Here is a 24228-nt window from a genome sequence, read left to right as displayed (position 1 = left end):
ATGAAGGAGTCTGGATGAAGGAGTTCATATCCGATCTAGGTGTCATACCTAGTGCATCGGGTCCAATGAAAATCTTTTGTGACAATACTCGTGCAATTGCCTTGGCAAAGGAATCCAGATTTCACAAGAGAACCAAGCACATCAAGAGATGCTACAATTCCATCTGTGACCAAGTCAAGGAGGGAGACATAGAGATTTGCAAGATACATACGGATCTGAATGTTGCAGACCGTTGACTAAGCCTCTCTCACGAGCAAAACATGATCAGCACCAAGACTCCATGGGTGTTAGAATCATTACAATGTAATCTAGATTATTGACTCTAGTGCAAGTGGGAGACTGAAGGAAATATGCCCTAGAGACAATAATAAAGTTGTTATTTATATTTCCTTATATCATGATAAATGTTTATTATTCATGCTAGAATTGTATTAACCGGAAACTTAGTACATGTGTGAATACATAGACAAACAGAGTGTCACTAGTATGCCTCTACTTGACTAGATCGTTAATCAAAGATGGTTAAGTTTCCTAGCCATGGACAAAGAGTTGTCATTTGATGGACGGGATCACATCATTAGAGAATGATGTGATTGACTTGACCCATCCGTTAGCTTAGCACTATGATCATTTAGTTTATTGCTATTGCTTTCTTCATAACTTATACATGTTCCTATGACTATGAGATTATGCAACTCCCGAATACCGGAGGAACACTTAGTGTGCTATCATACGTCACAACGTAACTGGGTGATTATAAAGATGCTCTACAGGTGTCTCCGATGGTGTTTGTTGAGTTGGCATAGATCGAGATTAGGATTTGTCACTCCGATTGTCGGAGAGGTATCTCTGGGCCCTCTCGGTAATGCACATCACTATAAGCCTTGCAAGCAATGTGACTAATGAGTTAGTTGCGGGATGATGCATTACGGAACGAGTAAAGAGACTTGCCGGTAATGAGATTGAACTAGGTATTGAGATACCGACGATCGAATCTCGGGCAAGTAACATACCGATGACAAAGGGAACAACGTATGTTGTTATGCGGTTTGACCGATAAAGATCTTCGTAGAATATGTGGGAACCAATATGAGCATCCAGGTTCCGCTATTGGTTATTGACTGGAGATGAGTCTCGGTCATGTCTACATAGTTCTCGAATCCGTAGGGTCCGCACGCTTAACGTTCGGTGACGATCGGTATTATGAGTTTATGTGTTTTGATGTACCGAAGGTAGTTCGGAGTCCCAAATATGATCACGGACATGACGAGGAGTCTCGAAATGGTCGAGACATAAAGATCGATATATTGGAAGGCTATGTTTGGACATCGGAAGGGTTCCGAATGAGTTCGGGCATTTATCGGAGTACCGGGGGGTTACCGGAACCCCCCGGGGAGTTATTGGGCCTTAATGGGCCTTACTGGAGAGAGGAAGGGGCGGCTAGGGCAGGCCACGTGCCCCTCCCCCTTGGGTCTGAATTGGACTAGGGAAGGGGGGCGGCGCCCCCCTTTCCTTCTCCCTCTCTCCTCCTTCCCTCTTCTCCTACTCCAACTAGGGAAAGGGGGAATCCTACTCCCACCGGGAGTAGGACTCCCCCCTTGGGCGCGCCATGAGAGGGCCGGCCCTCTCCTCCTCCACTCCTTTATATACGGGGGAGGGGGCACCCCATAGACACACAAGTTGATTGTGTTAGCCGTGTGCGGTGCCCCCTCCACAGATTTCCACCTCGGTCATATCATTGCAGTGCTTAGGCGAAGCCCTGCGCCGGTAGCTTCATCATCACCGTCATCACGCCGCCGTGCTAACGAAACTCTCCCTCGACCTCAGCTGGATCTAGAGTTCGTGGCACGTCAACGAGCTGAACGTGTGCAGATCGCAGAGGTGTCGTACCTTCGGTGCTAGGATCGGTCGGATCGTGAAGACGTACGACTACATCAACCGCGTTGTCATAACGCTTCCGCTTTCGGTCTATGAGGGTACGTGGACAACACTCTCCCCTCTCGTTGCTATGCATCACCTAGATGGATCTTGCGTGTGCGTAAGAATTTTTTTGAAATTACTACGTTCCCCAATAGCGGACACAAAAGTTGGCCCAACGCGTCGACCCAAACGGACGCGCGTCCGCTTTTCGTCCGCGGGCGACCCATTCCCGACCCATTTTTGAGCTGGATTTGCGTCGGCGCGGACACGCGACGGACGTGCGCACGCTCTCCTTCTCCTCTCCCCGGGCCCGTTGGTCGATGGCTCATTGGCCTCCCCCCTCACCCCCAGCCAAACAGCAACCCTCGCCCGCCTCCTTCATCGCCGATGCCGCCGCCCTTTTTTGCCAGCGACTCTGCCAGCTGCCGCCGCCTCCACATCCGCCCAGCAACGCCGCTCACTCCCCCCGTCGCCCGCCACCGCCGTCTTGCCGCCGGGGAGCAAACTGCATCCCACCGCCGCTCCGCCCACCGCACAGCCGCCCCGCGACCAAGAGGCCGCCTCGGCGGCCCGGCCAGATCCTCACCGGCACGCTCGTCGGACGCCGGCCCACTCGTTGGACGTCGGCAGGGCAGCTAGCTGGTCCGTGCGCGCCGCGACTCCCCTCGTCGGCCGTCTCCTTCTTCACCGCCCGCAAGTTGTTCGAGAGTTTGCCAAGGTACGAAAATGGACTCCGCCGACGAGTTCTTTTTCCACAATTTCCTTTGTGACTCCGACGATTTGTCGTCCGACGACGAGGAGGAGATATTGGCTGCCGTGTTGGTCCATCACCACCTCAACAGCCAGCGGCCGTTGTTCCGTGGCTCCATTGCGGGCCACCTTCCGGCGTTGAATCGCAACCGAGAGAGCGGGCATTTCCTTCTTTGGAAGGACTACTTTGATACAACAAACCCGTTGTTCAAACATCAAAAATTCCGCCTTCGTTTCCGTATGAGTAGGCATCTTTTCAACCGTATTAGAGAGGGGGTGGTCGGCTATGATGACTATTTCGAGTGCAAAGAGGATGTCGTCGGCAAGATCGGTTTCTCCTCTTATCAGAAATGCACTGCCGCCATCCGAATGCTTGCATACGGAGTGCCCGGTGATCTCATTGACGAGTACGTCTGTATGAGTGAGTCTACATGCCTAAGTCCCTGTATAAGTTCTGCAAGGCTGTTATTGCTGTCTTTGGCCCTGAGTACTTGAGAGAGTCGACAGTTGAAGATACAGCCTGTTTGTTGGCGATGAATGCCAGAAGGGGCTTCCCAGGGATGCTTGGCAGCATAGACTGCATGCACTGGGAGTGGAAGAACTGTCCTTCTGCTTGGCAAGAGCAGTATAAGGGACATGTCGGGGCTTGCACTGTCATATTAGAGGCCGTGGCGTCTCAAAATCTCTGGATCTGGCACTCTTTCTTTGGCATGGTTGGATCACACAATGATATCAACGTGCTTCAGCGCTCGCCGGTGTTTGCTAGGCTTGCCGAAGGCAACAGCCCACCGGTGAACTTTACTGTCAAGGGACACAACTACGACAAAGGATACTACCTGGGTGACGGTATCTATCCTCAGTGGATCACTATTGTCAAGGCAATACCCAACCCTATCGGAGAGAAGAGGAAAAGATTTGCCCAAGAGCAAGAGAGTGCTAGGAAGGATGTCGAGCGTGCCTTTGGTGTTTTGCAATCTCAATGGGGCATCGTTCGGTATCCTGCTAATACCTGGAGCACGCAGAAACTGTGGGAGGTGATGACTGCTTGTGTGATCATGCACAATATGATCGTAGAAGACGAGCGCCCGGAACGTCTGTACGATCAAGGGTTTCAGTTTCAGGGTGAGAATGTTGTGCCTGAGCATGGAGTAGCGGCAACATTTGAACAGTTCACCCAATTTCATGAAGACATGCGTGATTGAGAAACTCACGTTCAGCTGCAAAATGATTTGGTTGAGCATATGTGGGCTCATGTTGGCTATCAATAGATGCATCTTCTTTTATTCGTTTGCAAAACTATGTGAAACATTTTTATTTGTATTCGACTGGTAAAACTATACTAATTTTATTCGGTTTATTTGACAATATGTTTGAATTCAAATTATCATTATAAAATTAAACGGTCAGCTGGTCACGCCGGCACATACGGGTCGACGCCTTGAACGCGCTGCCAACCCATATTAAAAACAGGACGGACGCTGGGCGGACGGCCGACCCAAACGAACAAAAGGCGGACGAAATCGCCGTTGGTTTGGGTCGCCCATCGGAGAGTTGCTCAGGTTGCACGAGCCGAGTCAGAGATCGCGCGCGCTGCACATGCATTTACTCGCCATAAACGACGCAGTCCCGCCCGCCCCCCACCGAACACTGGCTCACAGTCGGTCATTACTGCAAGCACGGGCGGGATCAGCTGATTTTTTTTTCCTGGGTTCACAGAGTAATTAACTCGCGGTGCGACACACTTCCAGCCAAGCTACTGCCACTACACCACGCAGCAAGCTCCACAAATACTCACCGATGCCATCACGGGTAGTTTCACTTTCACTCCATTATCTTGCTCCATTGCAGCATCTGCTGGGCTCTTCACGTTCAAAACCACCATTATCAGAGCCCAGACCTAACTCGTAGGCAAGCAGCAGCGCTGACTGCAAACAGTAGTGGCACGAGAGGGCAAAGGACGAAGCTTTTTTTTACTCCTTGTTTTGTTGCTCTTGCACCCATCCCCACCGCCCGGCGCGGCGCCGTACAGTAATCACGGAGCGCGCGGCGCGCTCGCACTGTCACTTGTCGCAGCAGAGCTGCGGGAAAAGCGGCAAAACACCACGCGGGCCGCGCCCTAGGCCTACCCCCCTGCGCCGCACCCCGCGCCGCGCCTGGGCCGCCGCACGGCTCCTCCCTTGGGTCTCCCCCCCGCGGTCTCTCCAGTCCACTCCTCTCCTCACCACCGCCGCCGAGGATGGCCGCGTGCGCCGGGAACAGAGCCGGGTGAAAGCGGGCGAGCGGACCAGGGAGGGAGCCCACCCGCGATGGCCGCCACTGCAGGCGGCGGCGGCGGCGGCCCGTGCTTCTCGATCCGGTACCGCCTCAACTCCTTTTCCCTCCTCCGCATTGCGCGCCGCCGCCGCCGGGCGCCCACGGGGCGGACCTCTGACGCTGCTGTTTCTGTTTCGTATGTGCGCTATGGACGGCAGGGGGTACGCGGCGCGGGCGCGGGCCGGCGCGGCGGACGAGGGCGGGAGGTGCTGGCCGCTCGGCGGGCCGCCGGAGCCGCTGCCGCCGATGGAGGTGCGGCGGTTCCGGTGGTGGGCGGACGAGGCGGCGCTGGCGGACGACATGGACGACGGGGAGGAGGAGCGGAGGAACGCGGCCATGCGCCGGAAGCGCTCCGTCGTCGAGCTCTTCGCCGCCGTGCCGCGGGTCGCCGGCGACGACGGGAGGAAGGTGAAGAGGAAGCTCGACAAGGGGAAGCAGCCGGCCGGGGCCCAGGCCAATAAGGGGCCCAAGAAGGACAAGGCCCCGGCTGAGATTGCTGCGAGTGCGAGGAAAAAGGTGCGGTTTTTCTTCCACCAAGCTCGCATCTGCATTACTTGGATTTGGATTGGAATGCGTTTGTTGGGAGAAGTGATTTATATGCCTGGTTTTCCGGCATCTATAAAACTTATCCGAGCTCTGTGAAGCAATTTCCGGCCATGGGAGAAGTGATCTTGCAAGCAGTAGGATGTGGATCCAGCGCAATGGCTTGCCAGGAAGATTGTATTGAGCGGACTAACCTTCTAACCTCTAACAATCAGATAGTTTCTGCCTCTTCCCCACACAAAGGCGGCTAGGGTTTCCTCTCTCTTCTCCAGATCTATTGGAGTTTGGTCCTTACATCGCTTCAGCATCTATGGGTGGCCCAGCGGCAGCCTCAGTAATCTTCTTCTAGTAGCTTTCTCGTTGCAACAGTGTTCTGTTGGTCAGTGGATGTGTGCTAGAAGTGTTAGCAGCACTGGTGGCTATGCCAGGTCTGGGTGAGGATGATGATGGACCTTCGTTTTGCTTGGTGCAGGATGGTTGGTTCGCTTTCGTCATGCAGACCATGCGCAAGTGGTGGCACCGGGTCGGAGCGCCAGCAAGCTTGGGGCGTGGCCCTGCTGATGTTCCATCGACGTTGTCTTAGTCCCGTCGCTAGGGTTTTGGGCTTCAATTGCAATCTTCAAATGCCATGAGGCAATTGGAGCTCATTAGGTGCTTGTTTTTATTTGTGCAGCGCTGGCTGCTCTCGTCCTTGTAATTGTCCCCTTAAGATAAATCAGATCTGACATGCCTTCGGGTGTTTTCCTCTAAAACAAACAAGCTTGTATTGATGATTTGCAAGTAAAGAATAGGTGTGGATTGTGTTTAACGTGCTCTTACCGTAAGCAGTATGTCGGTCCGTGCTTGCTCGTGCAGTCTTGTGTTCTTGCTCCCTTACTTCCTGATAAACCAGTAGATGGCCAAAGCTTCATACTTGGATCATGCACATTGGTAGGTACACCCACCTACTCAACTGTTTTGCAAAACGTCGCAGTGTAAAACATGATTAGTATGCAATCAATATATATATACTTTGAGTTGAGTTGCATGGTGATATCTTAATTATGTTGCAATTGGACTCTGTATGTGCTATACTGCTTTTTTACCATGTGAAGGCTATCTCACTTAGAAGGGTGATCTGTCATCTTTTCCTTTTCAGGAGAAAAGTGAAAATGCGAACGCTAACTCACTTAGCATTTCTCAATTATTTCAAGATGCCATACGAAAGAGGAAGCTCAAAAAGTCTCCTAGCAAGAAAAGGAAAAATCAAGAGGTCTCAGTTTTACCGAACAAGAAAAATACAAATGGAAGCAAGAAGTCAGTTTTGTCTAATCAGAAGGCTATGGAGAATGGTTCTGAAGTTCAAACCATTCTTAAGAAACACTTAGGAACAGGAGAGGGAACATTTCTGAAAAACTCTGATGTCACGTGTCCGTCAAAGTCTTCGCTCAAATCAAAACATGTTACTTTTTCGGACACAGCTGACATATGTGGGTTGACTGCCTCCCAAACTGAAGATAACACGGAGCAATCACAGGTGGTTCAGGCATCCCAGCAACCGTCCCAGAGAGACAATTCTCAGGTAGTCAATGATCAGCGCAATACAGAAGAGCCAGAGTTGGTGCATCAGCGGATAGATGCTTTATCGGGGACTATTGAGCAGGATAGCAGCTCTTTATCTGAGAAGGTAGGTTCAACTGGTGCCTCCCATACTGTTCCACTTACCAAACCTGTGTATCTGAATCATTGCATAGAGATCTCTAAGAGGGACAACGGCAACCTTTTGAGCTCCATGAGCTCAGCTGCCCTGCCTAGTCCAGGGCTTGCTCAAAGGTCTGCTGGTGTTAACTTCCGTTTGCAAGAAGGCCCATGTCTTGGTATTGGGCGTCAGGCTGAAGAAAACTGTCAGATGATGCCAAGAGGACCATCTGTTCCGGCTGGTTTAGCAGTCGACAAAAGACCAGAATATCTTATGAGAACTCCGTTGCCACATCCTTACAGTTCTGGCTATGCTGCTTCTCTCAAAGAAGCATTGGATAGGAATAGAAGCACAGTTCTTCAGGAAAGGTTGATTGCTAATTGCCACTTGACAGAAGTTCATCCTAGTGTTCTTAGATCTGGTAATGACGTGGTGAGCAATATAAACACCTCAACAGGATCAAACAAATCAACAAATGCACAACCTACAGTCTGTGTATCTGCATGCAGGAACATGTACAGTGACGGCTATATGGGTCTTCCTATTAATTCACATGGTGAATTTGTCAGGGTTCACACTGGTGGTACCCTTAATCCCGATGAGCTGCTTAAAACACAATGCTTGGGGAAGGATTCTTTGCATCCTTCAACACCTCCAACTTTCTTCACACCTAATACTTCCTTGGATTATGCCCATTTAAGAATCAACCACGAAGCTCCGCCATTTTTTACAGTTGCTAATTTTGGTATTCAGCCAGACCCTCGTCTTATCCCCACAATGCAAACTGCACTCAGTATGGGATTCAGACAGCGTCCCAGCTCTGAAAGAGTGGAAGTTAATAACCATGCAATTCCCAGCAGCATATATTCATGCCGGAACCAGCAAGGGAGTTCGGAGCAATGTTTGGGCGCTCGATTCCTGGGACATGATGATCAACTGCTGAAGTCACTTGAGATGCAAAGCTGCTTCCCAAGACAGAATTATAAGCAGAATATCCAACCTGCTGCTGAAATGACGATGCGCCTAATGGGCAAAACAGTTAGTCTTGGAACCGGCATTGGGGGTTTAGAAAACTGTGGTCCATGTTCAAGTAACCAAATTAGAGCTGAAGATCGTTACTTTCCGGGGATGTGCGCACAAGTTTCTCCGCAATTGTTTCATGAAGGTTTGGCTGATCCCGCTGCAACATTTAGGATTTTGAATGGAGGAAGACCACCATCTGAATATGCATCACGTTTTTCTTCTGTTCCAGCAGCTGAGCAAGGGCCCAGTTTCAGCAAAAGTAATCAGAGTCGTCAACCTCAACTTGCCGTGCCAAACAAGGTGTCTATGCAACCGGTGAGCAGGTACAATGAGGTCAGACTGGGGCATCAGCGACCAGCTGTGGCAAATCAAGTTCAGAGTACTGCTAATCATCTACAACCTGGTCCTGCGCACTGCGGACGTACGGCTAGTGTTGCAACAAAGCCATCTTACGATCCATGGAACAAGTTCAAAAACATTGCAGAAACAAGACCAGGGCCATCTCAGTTCAGCCTTTTCCCTGAAAACAGCAGCAGCATGACACAAATGACCCCAATATCCAACTGTATGTCTGGCTACTCTGTTCAGAGCACTGCTGCATCATCAACAACTCAAACAAAGTTTACCTCACTCCGTCCATTGCCCCCTTCAATGGTCTCTTCTCATGTTTTTAGCAGTGAAGCTGCACGGCCTCATGGATCTAGTGCATCCCGGCCACTAGTTCCCCTGCCTCGTGAACCAGGTAAAAGTAATGCTCCAGGTGGTGTGATCTTTGAAGACAAGGGGAGCATGAAACAGGCCACCGTAGTAGCATCAAGATCGAGTCTTGAGAGTTCGAAGCAAATCAACAAGAGTTTCAAAGGACCGGCAGAAAAGGATGATGTGTTATTGACATCACCAAAAAAACCTTGCATAGCAGTACGAAAGGACCTAAATCCGCCGCCACTCCTGGTAGAAATCTATGGATCCAGACCAGGTGGGCAGCCCCGAGATATGCCAGTTCGTCTCAACGGTGGGCAACCCCGAGATATGCCAGTTCGTCTCAACAGTGGGCAACCCCGAGATATGCCGGTTCGTCTCAACAGTGGGCAACCCCGAGATATGCCAGTTCGTCTGAGCGGACCTGAAACAATTCTTCGAGCTGTAACCAGTGGTGCAAATACACGTTCGGCGTTGACAGATTCTTCCAGTACTGCGGGTACTAGACCTGTTAAGTTGCAATCTGGAGCAAAGCACATACTCCAGCCATGTGCTAGTGCTAGCTTGGACCAGGTGGATTCCTGGCCTGCGCGGTCGGTCATACAGCTTGAAGTGGAGAATGATGCTCGCGCAGTAGGTGCATCGAAGAAGACTGACCTGTGCTGAAGCTGCAGAGTTTAACCGTTCCCTGGGTTAATGAGTCTTTTCGTCGTCATCACTCATCGGACTAGCTAATCCTGAAGAAACTTCGTACCAAGCCCAACCTGAAACCAGATAAATGATCTTATGGGACGGAGCTGGCATCTTGCATCAGTTTCTCCCGTAATATCGCTAGCCCTTCCCTATTGTTGTTGTAATATGCTCATGGCTCCTCCATTTAGGTTAGATTGTATTTGTCCTCGAGCAATCGGCAGCATCTCTGCCCTTTCATCTTGGTTAGATGGTAGTTTCAGCTGGGATAGATGGAGTTTTCCAGCATTGGAAGAGAAGTTCTGTTATTTTCCCAACTGTTCATGTTGAAACCATTGTTGTTAGTTTGTTTTCGATCGATCGATTGGCGAGAGCCCTGCCTTTTCATCTTGGTTAGATGGTAGTTTCAGTGCTGCCATAGGTGGAATTTTCTAGCATTGGAAGGGAAAATCTGTTGTTTTCCTCGTGTGATTTTGGCTGTGGTGGTGATACGAAGCCCCAAGCTTTTCCTTGTGTTGTTGCTGCATTCCTACGCATATGCTTCTGCAGACTAAATTCTCCCAACAAACTAATGAATTCTGTGAACTGCAAGCTATTCTTCTCAGCCAAAGACAGTTGTTTATACAGTATTATATTAAGTGCTGCACAATCGTAGTACATGGTTGGTTGCCCATCTAAAACACTGTGAACTGAGCAAGAGAGTACAGTTGCAAAATTCAGACGCAAACGTATCATCTTGTATGTGTTGGCACACCGCAGGATCAGAAGTATGCATATCCTTCACCGACACCAACGGCGGCAGCCGCCGTCGTTCATCGGAACGACCGGGCTAGAGGCGCGCGAGGGTGCGGAGGTCGACGGGGTGCACGTCGGAGGCGAGCCGGGCGACGTAGGCCCGCTGGCCGACGAGCACGTTGGCGGCCTCGGTGGGGTGGAAGGCGTCCCAGAAGAGGTACTCGTTGCGGTTGGGGCAGGGCGTCTGGAACGGCAGGCAGGTGACCTGCCCGTTGTTCCTCCCGACGCCGCAGCAGCCCCGGTTGGTCACCTTCAGGCCGTGGCCGCCGGGCGCCCGGAGGATGTCGGAGAAGATGCCGTCGATGTTGATGTAGGTGAAGTGCGCGCCGGGGAGGAGGCGGTTGAACTGGTCGACCATGCCGACGAGCCGCTGGTTGAACATGCGGACGGCGACGTTGATCCGGTCGACGCAGGCCACGCCGTTGGCGCTCTGCGTGGCCAGCTCGTTGGGGCTGCACCCGACCTGCCCGACGCCGATGAGCGCCACCTTGCGCGCCCCGTAGCTGTAGAGCACGCGCAGGAGCTGCGTGTAGCGCGCCGCCAGGTCGTCGGCGTACTGTGCCGGCGTGTAGCGGCTCCCCGTGTCGTAGAAGGCCGGCATGAAGTAGTTGTTGAGGTAGTCGTTGCTGCCCATGCCGACGGTGAAGATGCACTGGCTGAGGTGGTTCGCCGCCGCGTCCTCGTCCCCCAGGATGCTCACCAGCTGCTCCACCGCGCTCTGGTAGTTCTGCACCTGCCCGCTGAAGCTGATGCGCCCACCCTGCAGCCAGAAGCATTTCTTCAGGCTTAGGAATTGACATGGGATTCGAGATTCTTACGTAACAGAGCGCATGGTGTACAGGGAATGTTGGAGTGCACCGTGCATACCAGCTGCTGCCCGGTCTCTTCCCGGATGCCGGCGGCGGCGGAGGCGAAGTTGACGCCGGTGAGGAGCTGGTCGCTGGTCGCGCCGGCGAAGGGGGGGATGAAGTCGTCGAAGCCCAGAAGCTTGGCTGCACCCAACGCAAAAACAGAGCAAGACTGACTTGTAGTACAGTGGAAGCAAGGCGCCGTACGTGCACACATCTGCCATGCATGCATTTTGCTGAAAGCACGCAGAAAAAAAAGGTTTTGTGCTTACAGATGACGTCGACGGTGGTGAGGCCGTTGGAGAAGCGTCCGGTGGGACCGCCGGCGAAGTCGACGCCGTAGGGCGGGTAGTTGGCGCGCGCGAGCGAGACGATGCCGTTGTTGTTGCCGTTGTCCACCAGCGAGTCCCCGAACACGAAGTAGCACGGTACCTGCGCCGCCTCCCCGGCCGTCGTCGCCGCCGCGCCAAGCACCGCCAGCACCACGGCCAGCGACCGCCAGCTCGCTCGCCCCGCCATTGCACTAACAAGTATCCTTCTCGCCTTCTCGGTGACACTGTGAGTGTGCCGCTGCTGGATGGAGTGAGTGAGATTGATTGTGATCGCGACAACACAGAACACACAGAGGGGATATGCGTACTGTTATGCTTGTGTGTTATTTATAGGGCTGGTGGGTTGGGCAGCGGCGGTGCTGGATTGGACCCTAGAGAGAGGATTGGTTTTTTTGCCACTCGCTGTTAGGTCCGGCATTTACTTGGAGGCGGCGGGCAATGTGCGTGGGCCGGTGAAGCAAGCTGCTCACTCCATCAGTCCATCTACGATACAATATGTTACTAAAAAAAAACAAATCTACGATACAATCTACGATGCGGAGAGTGTAAACAAAGACCGGCACGACGGACTTATATACGGACGAACACACAGTTTGGGGAACAGTCCTGACGGTGACTGGAGAGATGCAAAAATGTTGAGAGTCGATATCGACACACCGTACGCACGGTGCGTGTATAGCTCAAGGACGATGTAGCTAGCCCGTCGGTTGCTTGCTGATTGGGCGACCAAAGCGTGTCGAGCTATACGTTTGTGCGATACATCCATTTTCGAGACAAGTAATTCCGAACGGAGGGAGTACAATTTTGAGCAACACCGACGTACTAGCTAGTCGATCGACCGCCTCAACAGAGGAGCTAGTTACTGCTTACTGGAGTGCTGCTGCTGTTTGTACTCCAGTACGTAAGGCGCTAATAACTCGCCGACATTTCCCAGTCCAGTTTACCAGCAAGTTACCGGATCTTGAGCTATCGCCCCGTCCGATCATCATGATCGGCGTTAGTCACCCCGGCCGGCCCGGTACCGGACACCAGACAGACTGTGAACGCGCACACTGGAAGCTTGGAAAAGCTGGCCATAAAACCGGAACAGATAGGCCAATCATCAACATCCAATAACCCATCGAGCACGCCGGACATTCCACATGCGTACACATATGAACGGCGTCGCCGAGTGGGGATAGATCCATCGATCCGTCGTGCACGCCGTCGTACGCATGGAGTGCAGCGCCCACACAACACACTATAGCCCGCCAGCCAGCCCGTACACTGGATTGATCTGGCCCCGCTCCACGCACGCCAAATTTAATGCGCCGCCATGGTGGCTGGCGGGCTAGAGAGGTCGCCTTGCAACACCTTGGCCTCTCCCATGCATGGCTCCGCCTCCGCGGAGGCAGTCACCGTGGCACGCACGGCACGGCCGGTGCGGGGGTCCGGGGCAACTCGACTCTGTACTTGCAAAGTTGCAATGCTCAATAGTCAATACCGTTGGTGCATGTGCTCCCTTGGATCTGGTTCTGGGCGAGGAACGCACGGCACGTACCAACGCGTGTCTGCTACTAGTAGTACGGTACCATGCATATGCATGTGCTGCTGTGCATGTAACTCGATCCAAATGTTCCGGCGAGGAGCTTAGGAATTTCACGACTTCTGTTGTCCGGGTTTCCCCATTTTCCATTACTTTCAGTTTCATAATAGTTTCATGACGAAAACACCAGCCTTGTAGAAAATTTTGAAGCAAAAAATTATAATTTGAAACTAACCAAGGAAAGTTCGACGCAGTAAAGGTAAAGGAAAACCCACTGTCTAACCCCAACCTTAATCAGGATCAAACTGAGGGATGTGAGAGCATCTATTATGTAAAATAGGGCATTTAAAAACAGTTTTAGGGCACCAAATTTTTTCCCTTCCATATATAACAGATGATATAAAATAAGGGATTGTCTATTTGACATTTGACTGTTTTTCAATTTGAAAACAGTCAAATATCCTGACCAACCAGGAAATTACAGCTGTACTAGCAGGCAAATCAACAAGAAGGAAAAAATAAACACCTAAACGGGTCGGGTAACCATCTAACCCGGTTTGCCCAACACAACTAAACCCCCACCAATTCAGGGACCACAACAGCCGAAGCTTGCAAACCACGCAAGAGGCCAAACCCCACCCCCACCTCCCCCCCAAAACGCCCCTCCCTCCTCAAACACTAGACATATCTCACCTAACCAGATCTGGGGACGCCCATGGGACTGGGAGAGGCGACCATGACAGATCGGGGAGGAGGAGATCGCCCAGGAAGAGAAGAACGAAGAGGAAACACAACATTGGGAGAGGGGGATGAACCTGCTGATCACCAAGGAGATCAACAACATGATCCACAGGTCAGCAACTCTCTCTGCATCAACTTTCTTTCCCCCTCTTAGGATCTCACGTTGACAGAAACCTGAGAATTTCCTTCATCTACAAAAACAGAGGGGCATAGATCAACATCAGAAAACATTCATGAACCTGGTCAAAAAATGCACTGTCCCTATGTAACTAGTCTTGTATCCTGTAAATTTACAGTGTAAGTTCCTCCTAAATTCCAGTGTAGTAATGGTTCTATACCAATTGAAGTAATTACATTGCAAGAACAGAAAATTTACTGTGTAAATTGCTCCTAAATTCCAGTGTAAAAATGGTTCTAGACAAAATGAAGTAATTACAATGCAAGAACAGAAAAATTACTGTGTAAATTCCTCCTAAATTCCAGTGTAAAAACGTTTCTAGGCAAAATGAAGTAATTACATTGCAATAACAGAAAATTTACAGTGTAAGTTCCTCCTAAATTCCAGTGTAGTAATGGTTCTATACCAATTGAAGTAATTACATTGCAAGAACAGAAAATTTACTGTGTAAATTGCTCCTAAATTCCAGTGTAAAAATGGTCCTAGACAAGTGAAGTAATTACAATGCAAGAACAGAAAAATTACTGTGTAAAATCCTCCTAAATTCCAGTGTACAAATGGTTCTAGGCAAGATGAAGTAATTACATTGCAAGAACAGAGAAAAATTAGACTGCAAAAATCATAGCAATGATACAGTTGACAAGAAATTAGACTACTAGAAGCAGACTTATTGGAAGTACACGAGAAAATACACTGTAAACTACATTGTAGCTACCTAGAAAATTCCAGTGTAAAAATGATGTGTAGCTGACCGTTCTTACTGTAGTTTGGTATTTTGCAGAAACATTCAGAAATCTAGAAAATCAAAAATACAGTGCAAAAATGATAGAACATTAGAGAGCAATACCAAATTTCGCTTGCCACGTATTTCAGGCTTCACTGAACTCGCCACCCTGCAAAAAACAATGAAGACAAGTTCAAAAATCCAGTGTAAAAAGATGCTAGAAAATTATAGTGTGAAATACTATATAAATAATCCTATACCTAAAACATTTACATAGAAAGTACAAAAGAATTTACACTGTAACAACCCTGTGAGAATTACATAGGGGGTTACAATGGAAGCAAACAAGAATTTACACTGTAAAAGTACCATGTGAGAATTACATAAAGTTAAAAAAAAATTACAAAACATGCTTTGCTGCTCATGATTATGTTAACACTGACATTCTACTTTGCAATTGTGACAGGACAGGAGCATAGTGACGGCAGTGACTGAAGAGGATCTATTGAGAATGTCACAGGAAGAACTCATATTAAATGTGAGATGAACTAGCTAAAACTTTGCAGATGTATTTAAAATGCATAAAAGCTAACAAAATTGTGATGCAGGAAACATTTTCTTTCACCGCACTCCTTCATTCCGACATTATATACAAGCTAAAAAAATAGATGACTTTTACCAAAGTATCATGCCGACAAAAAAATATAAATAAAAAATACCAAGTATCACATTGAAAACAACAACTTTTGATGAAACTTGCAGGTACATTTAGGAGATGGATGTACAAAGATTAACGAAATGTTGTACGAAAACCCCAGGAGCAAATCAGATGAGAGTTTCATCACAGCAGGATATGACAATGTGAGCAAAAACAACAGCGGTTACAAGCAAATGCCAATGGAAAAGCACACTAACAATCTTTACTTACTTTGCAGACACTGGAGGCAGACTTGCATCATGAAATGGCACCAAGTGAAGATGGGCGGACATAATCCAATCCCTGGCACAATAACCTGTTGAACAACATGAACCTGCAACAGGTACACACCAAAAAAATTCAGAAAAAGTCAAATGATGAGCAGAAACATTGCATACAAAAAGAAGTAAAACAAAATCACTAAAAGTTGCAGGTGCGTGAAGATGTTGATCCCACTAGAGCAGACATTAACACGAACTCAAGCACATGCGGGTATGAAGAAGGAGATAGAGAGGAACAAGAAGACTCACTTGCACAAGATGGAGACGACGGATATCTTGATGAAGAAGACATTGAGAAGTTCTTGCAAAATGAACAAGATGCAGCATCAGAAGGGAATCTCATGAACACTAGCAGTAATTTCAAGCCGCATCTAGGCATGCAATTCAAAACAAAGGAAGAAGCACAGGAGTATTTCAATTTCTACTCAAAAGTGGCAGGCTTTTCAGTGGCTATAGTTGCAATCTCAAGAACAACAAGCAAAAAAGGAACAATGAGGTAATAAGGATCACTATGAAGTGCAACAAGTGGGGCAAGACAAAGGAAATAGAGAAGGACTGCATAGTGCCCATGAGAAAATCTATAGTCATTGCTAAAACAGATTGTAAAGTTGTGATGGTCATATCAGAAAAAGGAGGCTTATGGGAGATTACAAGACAAGAGCTAGAACACAACCATGAATTAACACCAAATAGTAGATTCTTCAGGTATCATAAGTACATGTCAGATGAAGAGAAGTGCTTGATAAGGGTTTTGAAGCACACAAACCTGGAAACAAGAAGGATAGTTGCTGTACTAGCTTACTTGCGAGGAGGAATGGCTCATCTTCCCTACACAAAAAAGCATGTGACTAACTATGCAGCGACAGTAAACAGAGATATTGCAAACTCTGACATGATGGAAGTAGTGCAAATGTTCAACAAGAAGCAAACAGAAAATCCTGGATTTTGCTACTCGTTTGAGCTTGATGGAGAAAATAAAGTGAGAAGCTTATTCTGGACAGATGTGCGGTCAAGAATGATGTATGACATTTGTGGTGATTGCATCAGTTTTGACACTACATTCCTAACAAACAGATACAATATACCGTTTGCACCCTTTGTGGGCATATCCCCACATGGCAACACATACTTGTTTGCTTGTGCATTTATCGTCAATGAGACAAAAGAAACATTTGCTTGGTTGTTCGAACAATTCCTGATGGCTATGGGAGGAAAGCATCCTATATCAATCATAACAGACCAGGACAAGGCAATGCAAGCAGCAATTGAAAAAGTCTTTCCTAATGCTACCCATAGGAGCTGCCTCTTCCACATAAAGAAGAAGGCAGAGGAGAAAGTCAGGCCCTGCTTCCAAGCTAATGAGGGACTCTATGAAGATTTCCAGGACATTGTGGACAACTCCTGAACGGTTGAAGAATTTGAGACACACTGGCAAGAAATGATAGAAAAATACCAAGTTCACCACATCAAGTACTTCAACAACATGTGGGAAAACAGGAAAAAGTTCATCCCAGTGTATTTCAAGGACAAATTCTCCCCATTCATACAAACTACAGCGAGAAGTGAAGGAACGAATTCCCTTTTCAAAAAAGGGGTTGGAGCTAAATTTAGTGCTACTAGCTTTTTGAGAGAGTATGACCGGATACTTGATGTTGTGCATGACAGGGAAGAAGAATGCGACCATGTTAGTAGAAACAAGAAAGTTGCACAGAAAGCATTTGGGTCAAAATACAGCATAGAAAGGCAAGCACATGAGCTATACAACATTGGAATATTCAGGAAATTCCAGTTTAAAATGGCAGACACAACAAGGCTGCATGTCTTTGAGCAAGAAAAGGACAAATACTACATTGTGACACAAGCTGAAAACTACCCCCAAAAGGAAATCCGGAAAAGGTTGTACCTAGTGCAAGTTGGACTAAAAGAAGAAGAATACTCTTGCATCTGTTGCGCATTCCAAAAAGATGGCCTGCTGTCCTCGCACATACTTCGAGTGATGATCCATCTCAACATCGAGAAGATACCAGAAAAGTACATCATTGACAGATGGAGGAAGAATGACTACAAGCTTGATATTACAAAGACACCAGCTGTTGCAGCTGAGAACTCCACACTAAGGTACAATGTGTTAGCAAGGAAATTGGTGCATGTGGCATCAATAGCTTCAAAGAAGAAGAGGAAGTATGAGTATCTGTTGGGAGAATTAGACAGTATACAGAAAAGGTTACGGGAAATGGATGACGAAGAAAAAACAATGGATGCGGGGCAAAGTGCAACAACAAGAATAGTTACGTTTGTACCAACAACAGGAGAGGGAGAAAGAACAACATCATCATTCATAATTCAAGACCCGGATGTAGCAAAGACAAATGGGAGACCAAGGATGCTAACTATTCGTGAAGCAATAAAGCAAAACAAGTTCTACAAATGTTCGCACTGTGGATCGTAGAGACACACAGTAAAGAACTGCACAAACCTTGACAAGGTGTACAACAAACCTAAAGGGAAACAATCGAAACAGTCGAACCCAAGGAATGTCAAGAAAGGTAACTAAAAAATATATTGAAATGAGATCTATTTGATTGCAAGTATAGAATTTAATACCACTCATTGGATACAAGTGGAGATGACAAAAGAAGCAGCCAGAGGCACAATGGCAAGAAGAAGGGCAACACAACGACACAACACAACCCTATAGCAGAACCCTCCGGAAGAAATGAAGTAAACAATTGACCAGAACATGAGGAAATGAGAAAGACAAGATGACAAGTCAGGAAATAAAAAGATGAGTAGGAGGCGAAAAGTGATAGGAAAAACTACTAGTGAACAATGAATGTATTATGATGGTTAGCAGTGTTGCTACTTAATTTCGAATTCATTGTTGTACTATGATTGAGAGGAGTGTTGCTGCCTAAATTCGATCTGTTTTGCTGCGAATTAAACTACAATACATACATTTCAACAAAAGAAATGGAAAAAAGCCTACAATACATTTGAGAAAAACGTTTGGGAGAGGGGAATGTACCTCACAAAGAGCAAGGAGGAAGAACATCCATTAATAATTATGGGACAATCAGAGTGAAAAGGACAAGACGATCCACAAGAACAAGTGAGGATGGAGTTTCTTCATCTACATGACATATCAACATCAAACTGTAAATCTGGGAAAATACATAATCTTTGCTTGCTACGTACAATAATTACAGTGACATGAACAATGAAATTACACCGAAATTCTGAGGTGGTTCCACTGTAAAATCTGGGTAATTATAGTGTGAATACCAAAGAATATACATTAGTACCCTAGAAATGCAATGTAAAATCCCTTGACCTTATAGTGGTTATTACATACATTGAAAATACAGTGACAATCAATTGCAAAAGCCAATGGGATTTACATTAAAATACTTGGGCATTTTACATTGAAACTTCCCAGAACACTGAAGTGCAGTATGTAGTTACACTGAAAAGCCAATGAAAATACACTATGTAGTTACACTGAACATACATTAAAAATACAGTGTGAAAAGGCACTGTAACTTCCCAGGATTTACAGTGTAAAAACACATGAACTTGCACTGTAAAAACCCAGAACTTACACTGTAATAACCCAAAAAGATTTACAGTGCAATGCCTCTGAACTTACAGTGTGGGAAAACGAAGCCTAAGAAATAGAAAAGCTACATGAAATTCATGGGAATAACACATAGAAAAATCTGCGGTAAATTACACTATAATACTACTAAAAAATATAGTAACTAAGCATTGAAATTACACTGCAAATCAAAAGAAACTAGCTAGTACAACGAAAACGCACACTCAATATTAAACACAAAAGGAAAAAAAATGAAAGGCCCAGCAAGCATTCTTTTACCTGTAAAAATTAAACTTGTAACTTTGACAGTCTAAGTTTAATTATTGGCGGGCTTCAGAAAGAATTGAACCAACCCTACAACAACAACAAAGAGATAAAAAATATTCAGAATATATTAAACACCTAAAAAGGGAAAAACAAGCAAAAGAATATGATGGTTGGAAATGAACCTTGATTAACCAAGAACGTCTAACTGCCGTTGAAGCAACCATGCTTAATAATACAGTAAAATAAAAAGAAAATCAAGCAACCACAAAAGGAACAAAAAGCATCAGATAAAACAAATGACACAATGAAACCATCCTTCTCATACTTCTCTGTAAAAAGAGTTCACTAATTCACGACATTAAAAATCAAAACAGCCATCCAACACACAGACATGACATCTAGACCAAACCGTACAAATTTATCGCATTTAATTACATTATCGACAAAAAAACATTGCCAGCAGTACTACTGTCTATAATTTCTCTTCAAAGCTTAGTTTTAAGCAAAGCCTTCGATGTCGCAAATGCATCTTCCAGGAAAACCTAAGCCTTGTCCTGTACAAAAGAAAAGACAACAGACTTTAATAATCTTCGGCAAGAATGAAAACACATCAAACCAAAAATCAAAAGAAAGCATACAAAGAAAACTCACATCATCAAAGAAGTGGGTAACAAAAGTCTTGTCGACACTGTTGAATCCACTGAAATACAACTCATTTGCCAATCTGATTCTTATGTTGTCAACATCGGCCGCGCCAAACATATTGCCAATTGGGGTCCTAGGAGTCCAGTGCTTCAGATACATGATAGTGAAAACACCACAATCATCCCTGAAAAGGAAAAATAAAGCAAAACAATAAGAAACCCATGAAGAAACTAGGACAAAAGCCACACCCAAAATGGAAAAGGAGATATAAATACCAATTGTTTTGGTGTGGAACAGTAGGTACACAATGTCAAAATTCTCAAAGTCAATACGTTTACGCAGGATAGGAGTCACATACTGATCCCAGATTGTTATGAAATTTTCGATCTATATCGAAAAGATGAAATAAACATCAGCGCAACAACACATCGGGAAGTAAAAAAAAGGGATGAATAACTAAAGGAAAAATAGTTTTCATTACCAATTTATCACGAATTTCCAGATGAAAATGATCCTTTGCCCCGTATAGAGAATCAAGAAATGCAAAAGCCCTCTCCTTTAAGCAAACAACAAAGGTAAACCAGTGTTTCTCCCGTCCAATAGGAAAGAATAACCGCAGACCAAATCCAGAGCAAATTAGACATCAACAGTGAAATAAAAAATAACTAAAAGGACAAAATAGAATAAGGAGACACCCGTACTGAAAAATGAAGCATAAAACAACTAACCTGATTACTTCTCCACATTGGGAAAGCACTATTAGCACCAGTGAAAGCATTGCCTACAATATCAACATTAGTGCCTCTCAGGCTGGTTTCCTGAAAAAAGAAAAGAAATTAGAACTACATATCAGAAAATCAAAAGGGAAAATAAACCCAGACTTAAAATTCTTATATAAAAAATGCCACAAAAAAAAGAAAAGAACGACAGAATATAACATACCACAATGTAAGAGAAGAAGAAATGTTTCCTTGATACTGACGAGTGAGCTTGCTTGAACAGATAACGACAAACGCACAAAATCAAAAAATTATCCACATGTTCTCTTGACTTCAAAGTTGCAAGATTACGGTAGCTACAGTAGGCTCGGTCATATCGAATTGCTTCATACCTATGAAAAAAATAAAACCCAATCAAAAAATATATTCAACCTGAGGATAAAAAATAAGTCAAAGTAACAAGACAAACACATTGGAAAATGTAGTAAAACTTAGAACCTACTAAAATGACAGTTACAAACCCTACCAGTCTAAAAAAGAAGCTAAAACATGAGCATTGGATAAAGCATTTCGAAAAAAATGAAAATACACAAGGTCAGAAAAACGTACTTGCACCAACTTTGATGATTTCCAATTTGCACCATTGCTAGGTGGTGATGTCTTTCTTTAGCAGTAACAGGAAACTTGTTACCCTGAGCAACATAAGGATCAGAGTTGAATCTGCCTGGTAAAACCATCCTGCGAGGTTGATGACCACCAGATGAACCGCTAGGAAAAACGAAGGATGGGCCATCAGCTTTAGGAACTTGAGCAGGAGAGAGGTCTTTAGAGGCATTCCTAGAAGACAAGATCTGTACTTCTGGACTAGCGGTAGCCTGAAAACATACAACGGAGCAGAAAGGAAAATAAAAATTGATGAAAACAATTGGAAACAGGATGACTAAATTATAAAAAAAGATAAACATGAAGGGAGAAAAGGAAGAGAAATTGTCATTACTTTTTGATTCTTAGGGTAACGACTAGTTGATTGAGGTTCTGTCAAGTTGAAGTTGTTAAGCTTGTTTTAAGCAGCATCATTAGATATTTTAAGGTCTGTGCATCTAGCAGCAAAACTGGAAGTCCCCACAATTTGAACATCGTCTACTGCCTTCTAAACATACATACACAAAACAAGCAACAAAAAACATTAGATTAACAGGGGCATTATACAATAACTACTCAAAATAAAAGAATCAATACACAAAAATCATAAAGAAAAATCACCATACCTGGTAGTTAAGGTGTTTTGCGGAAACATTTGACTTTGAAACTTCAGAAGGAGGCAAGTTCACCATTTCGATGCAATCCTGGTAACAAAAAAAAGGAACAAAACCGAAAATCAGAAGTAAAAAACAAAAACCATCTACTAAACAAGAAGAGAAGATTTAAAATTCAAAAATAATTACCTCATCATTTGCAGGATCGAGCGAATTCAAGAATTTTTCAACAACATACTGAGAGCACTCAACATCATCTACCTAATATAAAACAATGAAACATACAAAGTCACTACTGAAAAAACATGGAAATTCGAATGCACAAAAATAGTATAAAAGGACAAACAAAAGAGGTAGATGCTAACCACATTACGGAAACGCTGCGTCAAATGAGTAGGAACCAGAGGGGACAGTCCTCCAACAGAAGAGTCACCCTCTTTAACTTTGTGCTGTTGAATGGAATCTTCAGGATGTGATTGAACACCAAGAGAGCGACTGAATTCAACCAAACTTGGTTTATGAAAATCATTAACAACCTTGGGCTCACACTTCTTATCAGGACCAGCTACACAAAAATCACAAAGAGGGTCAACTACAAAAGAAAAAGAAAATGTAAACTATGAACTGGAAATAATTAAATGCACAAATGACCTGAATGCATCAACGAAGAATCAACAGCGGGAATTGGACACTGCACTGTTGAAGGGGATATACCTACAAAAAGAAAATATACAAACACACATGAACAACAAGAAAAAATTCGAAAAGAAGAACCCATGGAAGAACACAAAAAATACAAAAATAAAAAGAAGTAAAAGATCAAACCTATAGCATCGGAAGCACTTTTTGCACAAGATAGAGGAGCCATGGGAATTGCACCTTCAGCAGTAGCTTCATTCACCACACTCTATCAAACGAAAAACGAAAAGATTAGACTAAATGCATCAAGCAATAAAAAGATAACTGTTGTTACTAGACAATACCTCAACACACACCTTAGGAACTGGAGACGAACTAGATAATACTACTGGATTGAGAAAATCCCCATCCGAAATAACACGAGCAGCAAAAGTAGAAGCTTCGTTCAAATTGGTAATTGGGGGCTGGACTTGAGGAGACGGCTTCTCAACAACAGTTTCGGTGTATCTTTCAGCAATGAAAGAGTGAATAGAAACAGACTTATTGCCTTCAAAGGGAAAAAGAAACAAACACTAACATGAGAAAAAACTAACAAATCATACAATAAAAAATTACATAAAAATCAAAAATAAAAACAAGATAAAGAGAACGTCAAGAAGGAAACTAACCAAAAGAGAAGTTGTTCAGAGATTGAACATCGCTTGGAGAAAATTTTGGTGTAGCGATAGATTTCGCATTCAAAGCTGAGTTTGCTATGCAATCAAGGACATCAATTACAAGAGATTCTGACCATTCTACAAATAGCTTTGGCTTGTCTTCGTTTCTAGATTGAACAAGGTCTATAACTACCTGAGCAGCCTGAAAAAGAAAAAAAAATTCAGTAAACCCACAAGATTAAACAACCAAGGAGAAAAAGCAAAAAAAACATAAATATCAAACTCATAACTATGCTAACCTCTGACCCAAAACGAGCACTAAATGATTTCTGCACATTCATTTTGAAAAGCTTGATGTTGCAAAGGGGAACATCACCATCCTTGCTAGCTGAAGATTTCTCAATAGACCGCTACAACGACAAAAAAAATAAAATAGAGTTGACATCAGAACATACAAAGTAACATCAACATACCACAAAAAGTGAAAGTAAAAATTCAAAGAAAAAAATATACAAACAAGCAAGGGAAAAAACAAACCTGCGGATGAACTGAAGGACACAATTGCTTCAGAGGCCTCTTACCAAAAGAGCGGCTATTGTTTCTATCAAGCTCTGAAAATTGCTTAACTTTGTTACCTCTCCATGCTAGGATCCGAGGCTTGACATCAGGGACAGAGTGAAGACCAAAATTAAGTTGGTCAAGGTAACAAACCTA

The 24228-nt window shown here is 45.4% G+C and overlaps 4 protein-coding genes across 4 annotated transcripts; 3 read left to right on the top strand and 1 right to left on the bottom strand.

The window, feature by feature from the left end:
- The first annotated feature begins 4540 nt into the window (after positions 1–4540).
- Positions 4541–10001, top strand: LOC109741058 (uncharacterized). The gene is made up of 3 exons (XM_020300130.4): positions 4541–5026; positions 5142–5499; positions 6665–10001. Exons 1-3 carry the CDS (start codon positions 4977–4979, stop codon positions 9590–9592), a joined length of 3336 nt encoding a protein of 1111 aa, XP_020155719.1. The 5' UTR covers positions 4541–4976; the 3' UTR covers positions 9593–10001.
- Positions 10002–10231: 230 nt separating this feature from the next.
- Positions 10232–11906, bottom strand: LOC109741069 (GDSL esterase/lipase At5g45670). The gene is made up of 3 exons (XM_020300145.3): positions 11532–11906; positions 11279–11403; positions 10232–11171 (listed from the first exon to the last, which is right to left on the bottom strand). The coding sequence occupies exons 1-3, from the start codon at positions 11776–11778 to the stop codon at positions 10446–10448; spliced, it is 1098 nt and encodes a 365-aa protein (XP_020155734.1). The 5' UTR covers positions 11779–11906; the 3' UTR covers positions 10232–10445.
- A 4342-nt stretch (positions 11907–16248) lies between these two features.
- On the top strand, positions 16249–17142 carry LOC141037954 (protein FAR1-RELATED SEQUENCE 5-like). Its single transcript, XM_073506398.1, has one exon. It carries the CDS (start codon positions 16249–16251, stop codon positions 17140–17142), a length of 894 nt encoding a protein of 297 aa, XP_073362499.1.
- Positions 17143–17220: 78 nt separating this feature from the next.
- Positions 17221–18186, top strand: LOC141037943 (protein FAR-RED ELONGATED HYPOCOTYL 3-like). The gene has a single exon (XM_073506397.1). It carries the CDS (start codon positions 17221–17223, stop codon positions 18184–18186), a length of 966 nt encoding a protein of 321 aa, XP_073362498.1.
- The last annotated feature ends 6042 nt before the right edge of the window (positions 18187–24228 follow it).

This window comes from Aegilops tauschii, chromosome 1 (genome assembly GCF_002575655.3).
Source record: "Aegilops tauschii subsp. strangulata cultivar AL8/78 chromosome 1, Aet v6.0, whole genome shotgun sequence".
Classification (NCBI taxonomy): domain Eukaryota; kingdom Viridiplantae; phylum Streptophyta; class Magnoliopsida; order Poales; family Poaceae; genus Aegilops; species Aegilops tauschii.
Note: the sequence above shows the minus strand (reverse complement) of the source record. Positions and strands in the feature narration are given on the sequence as shown.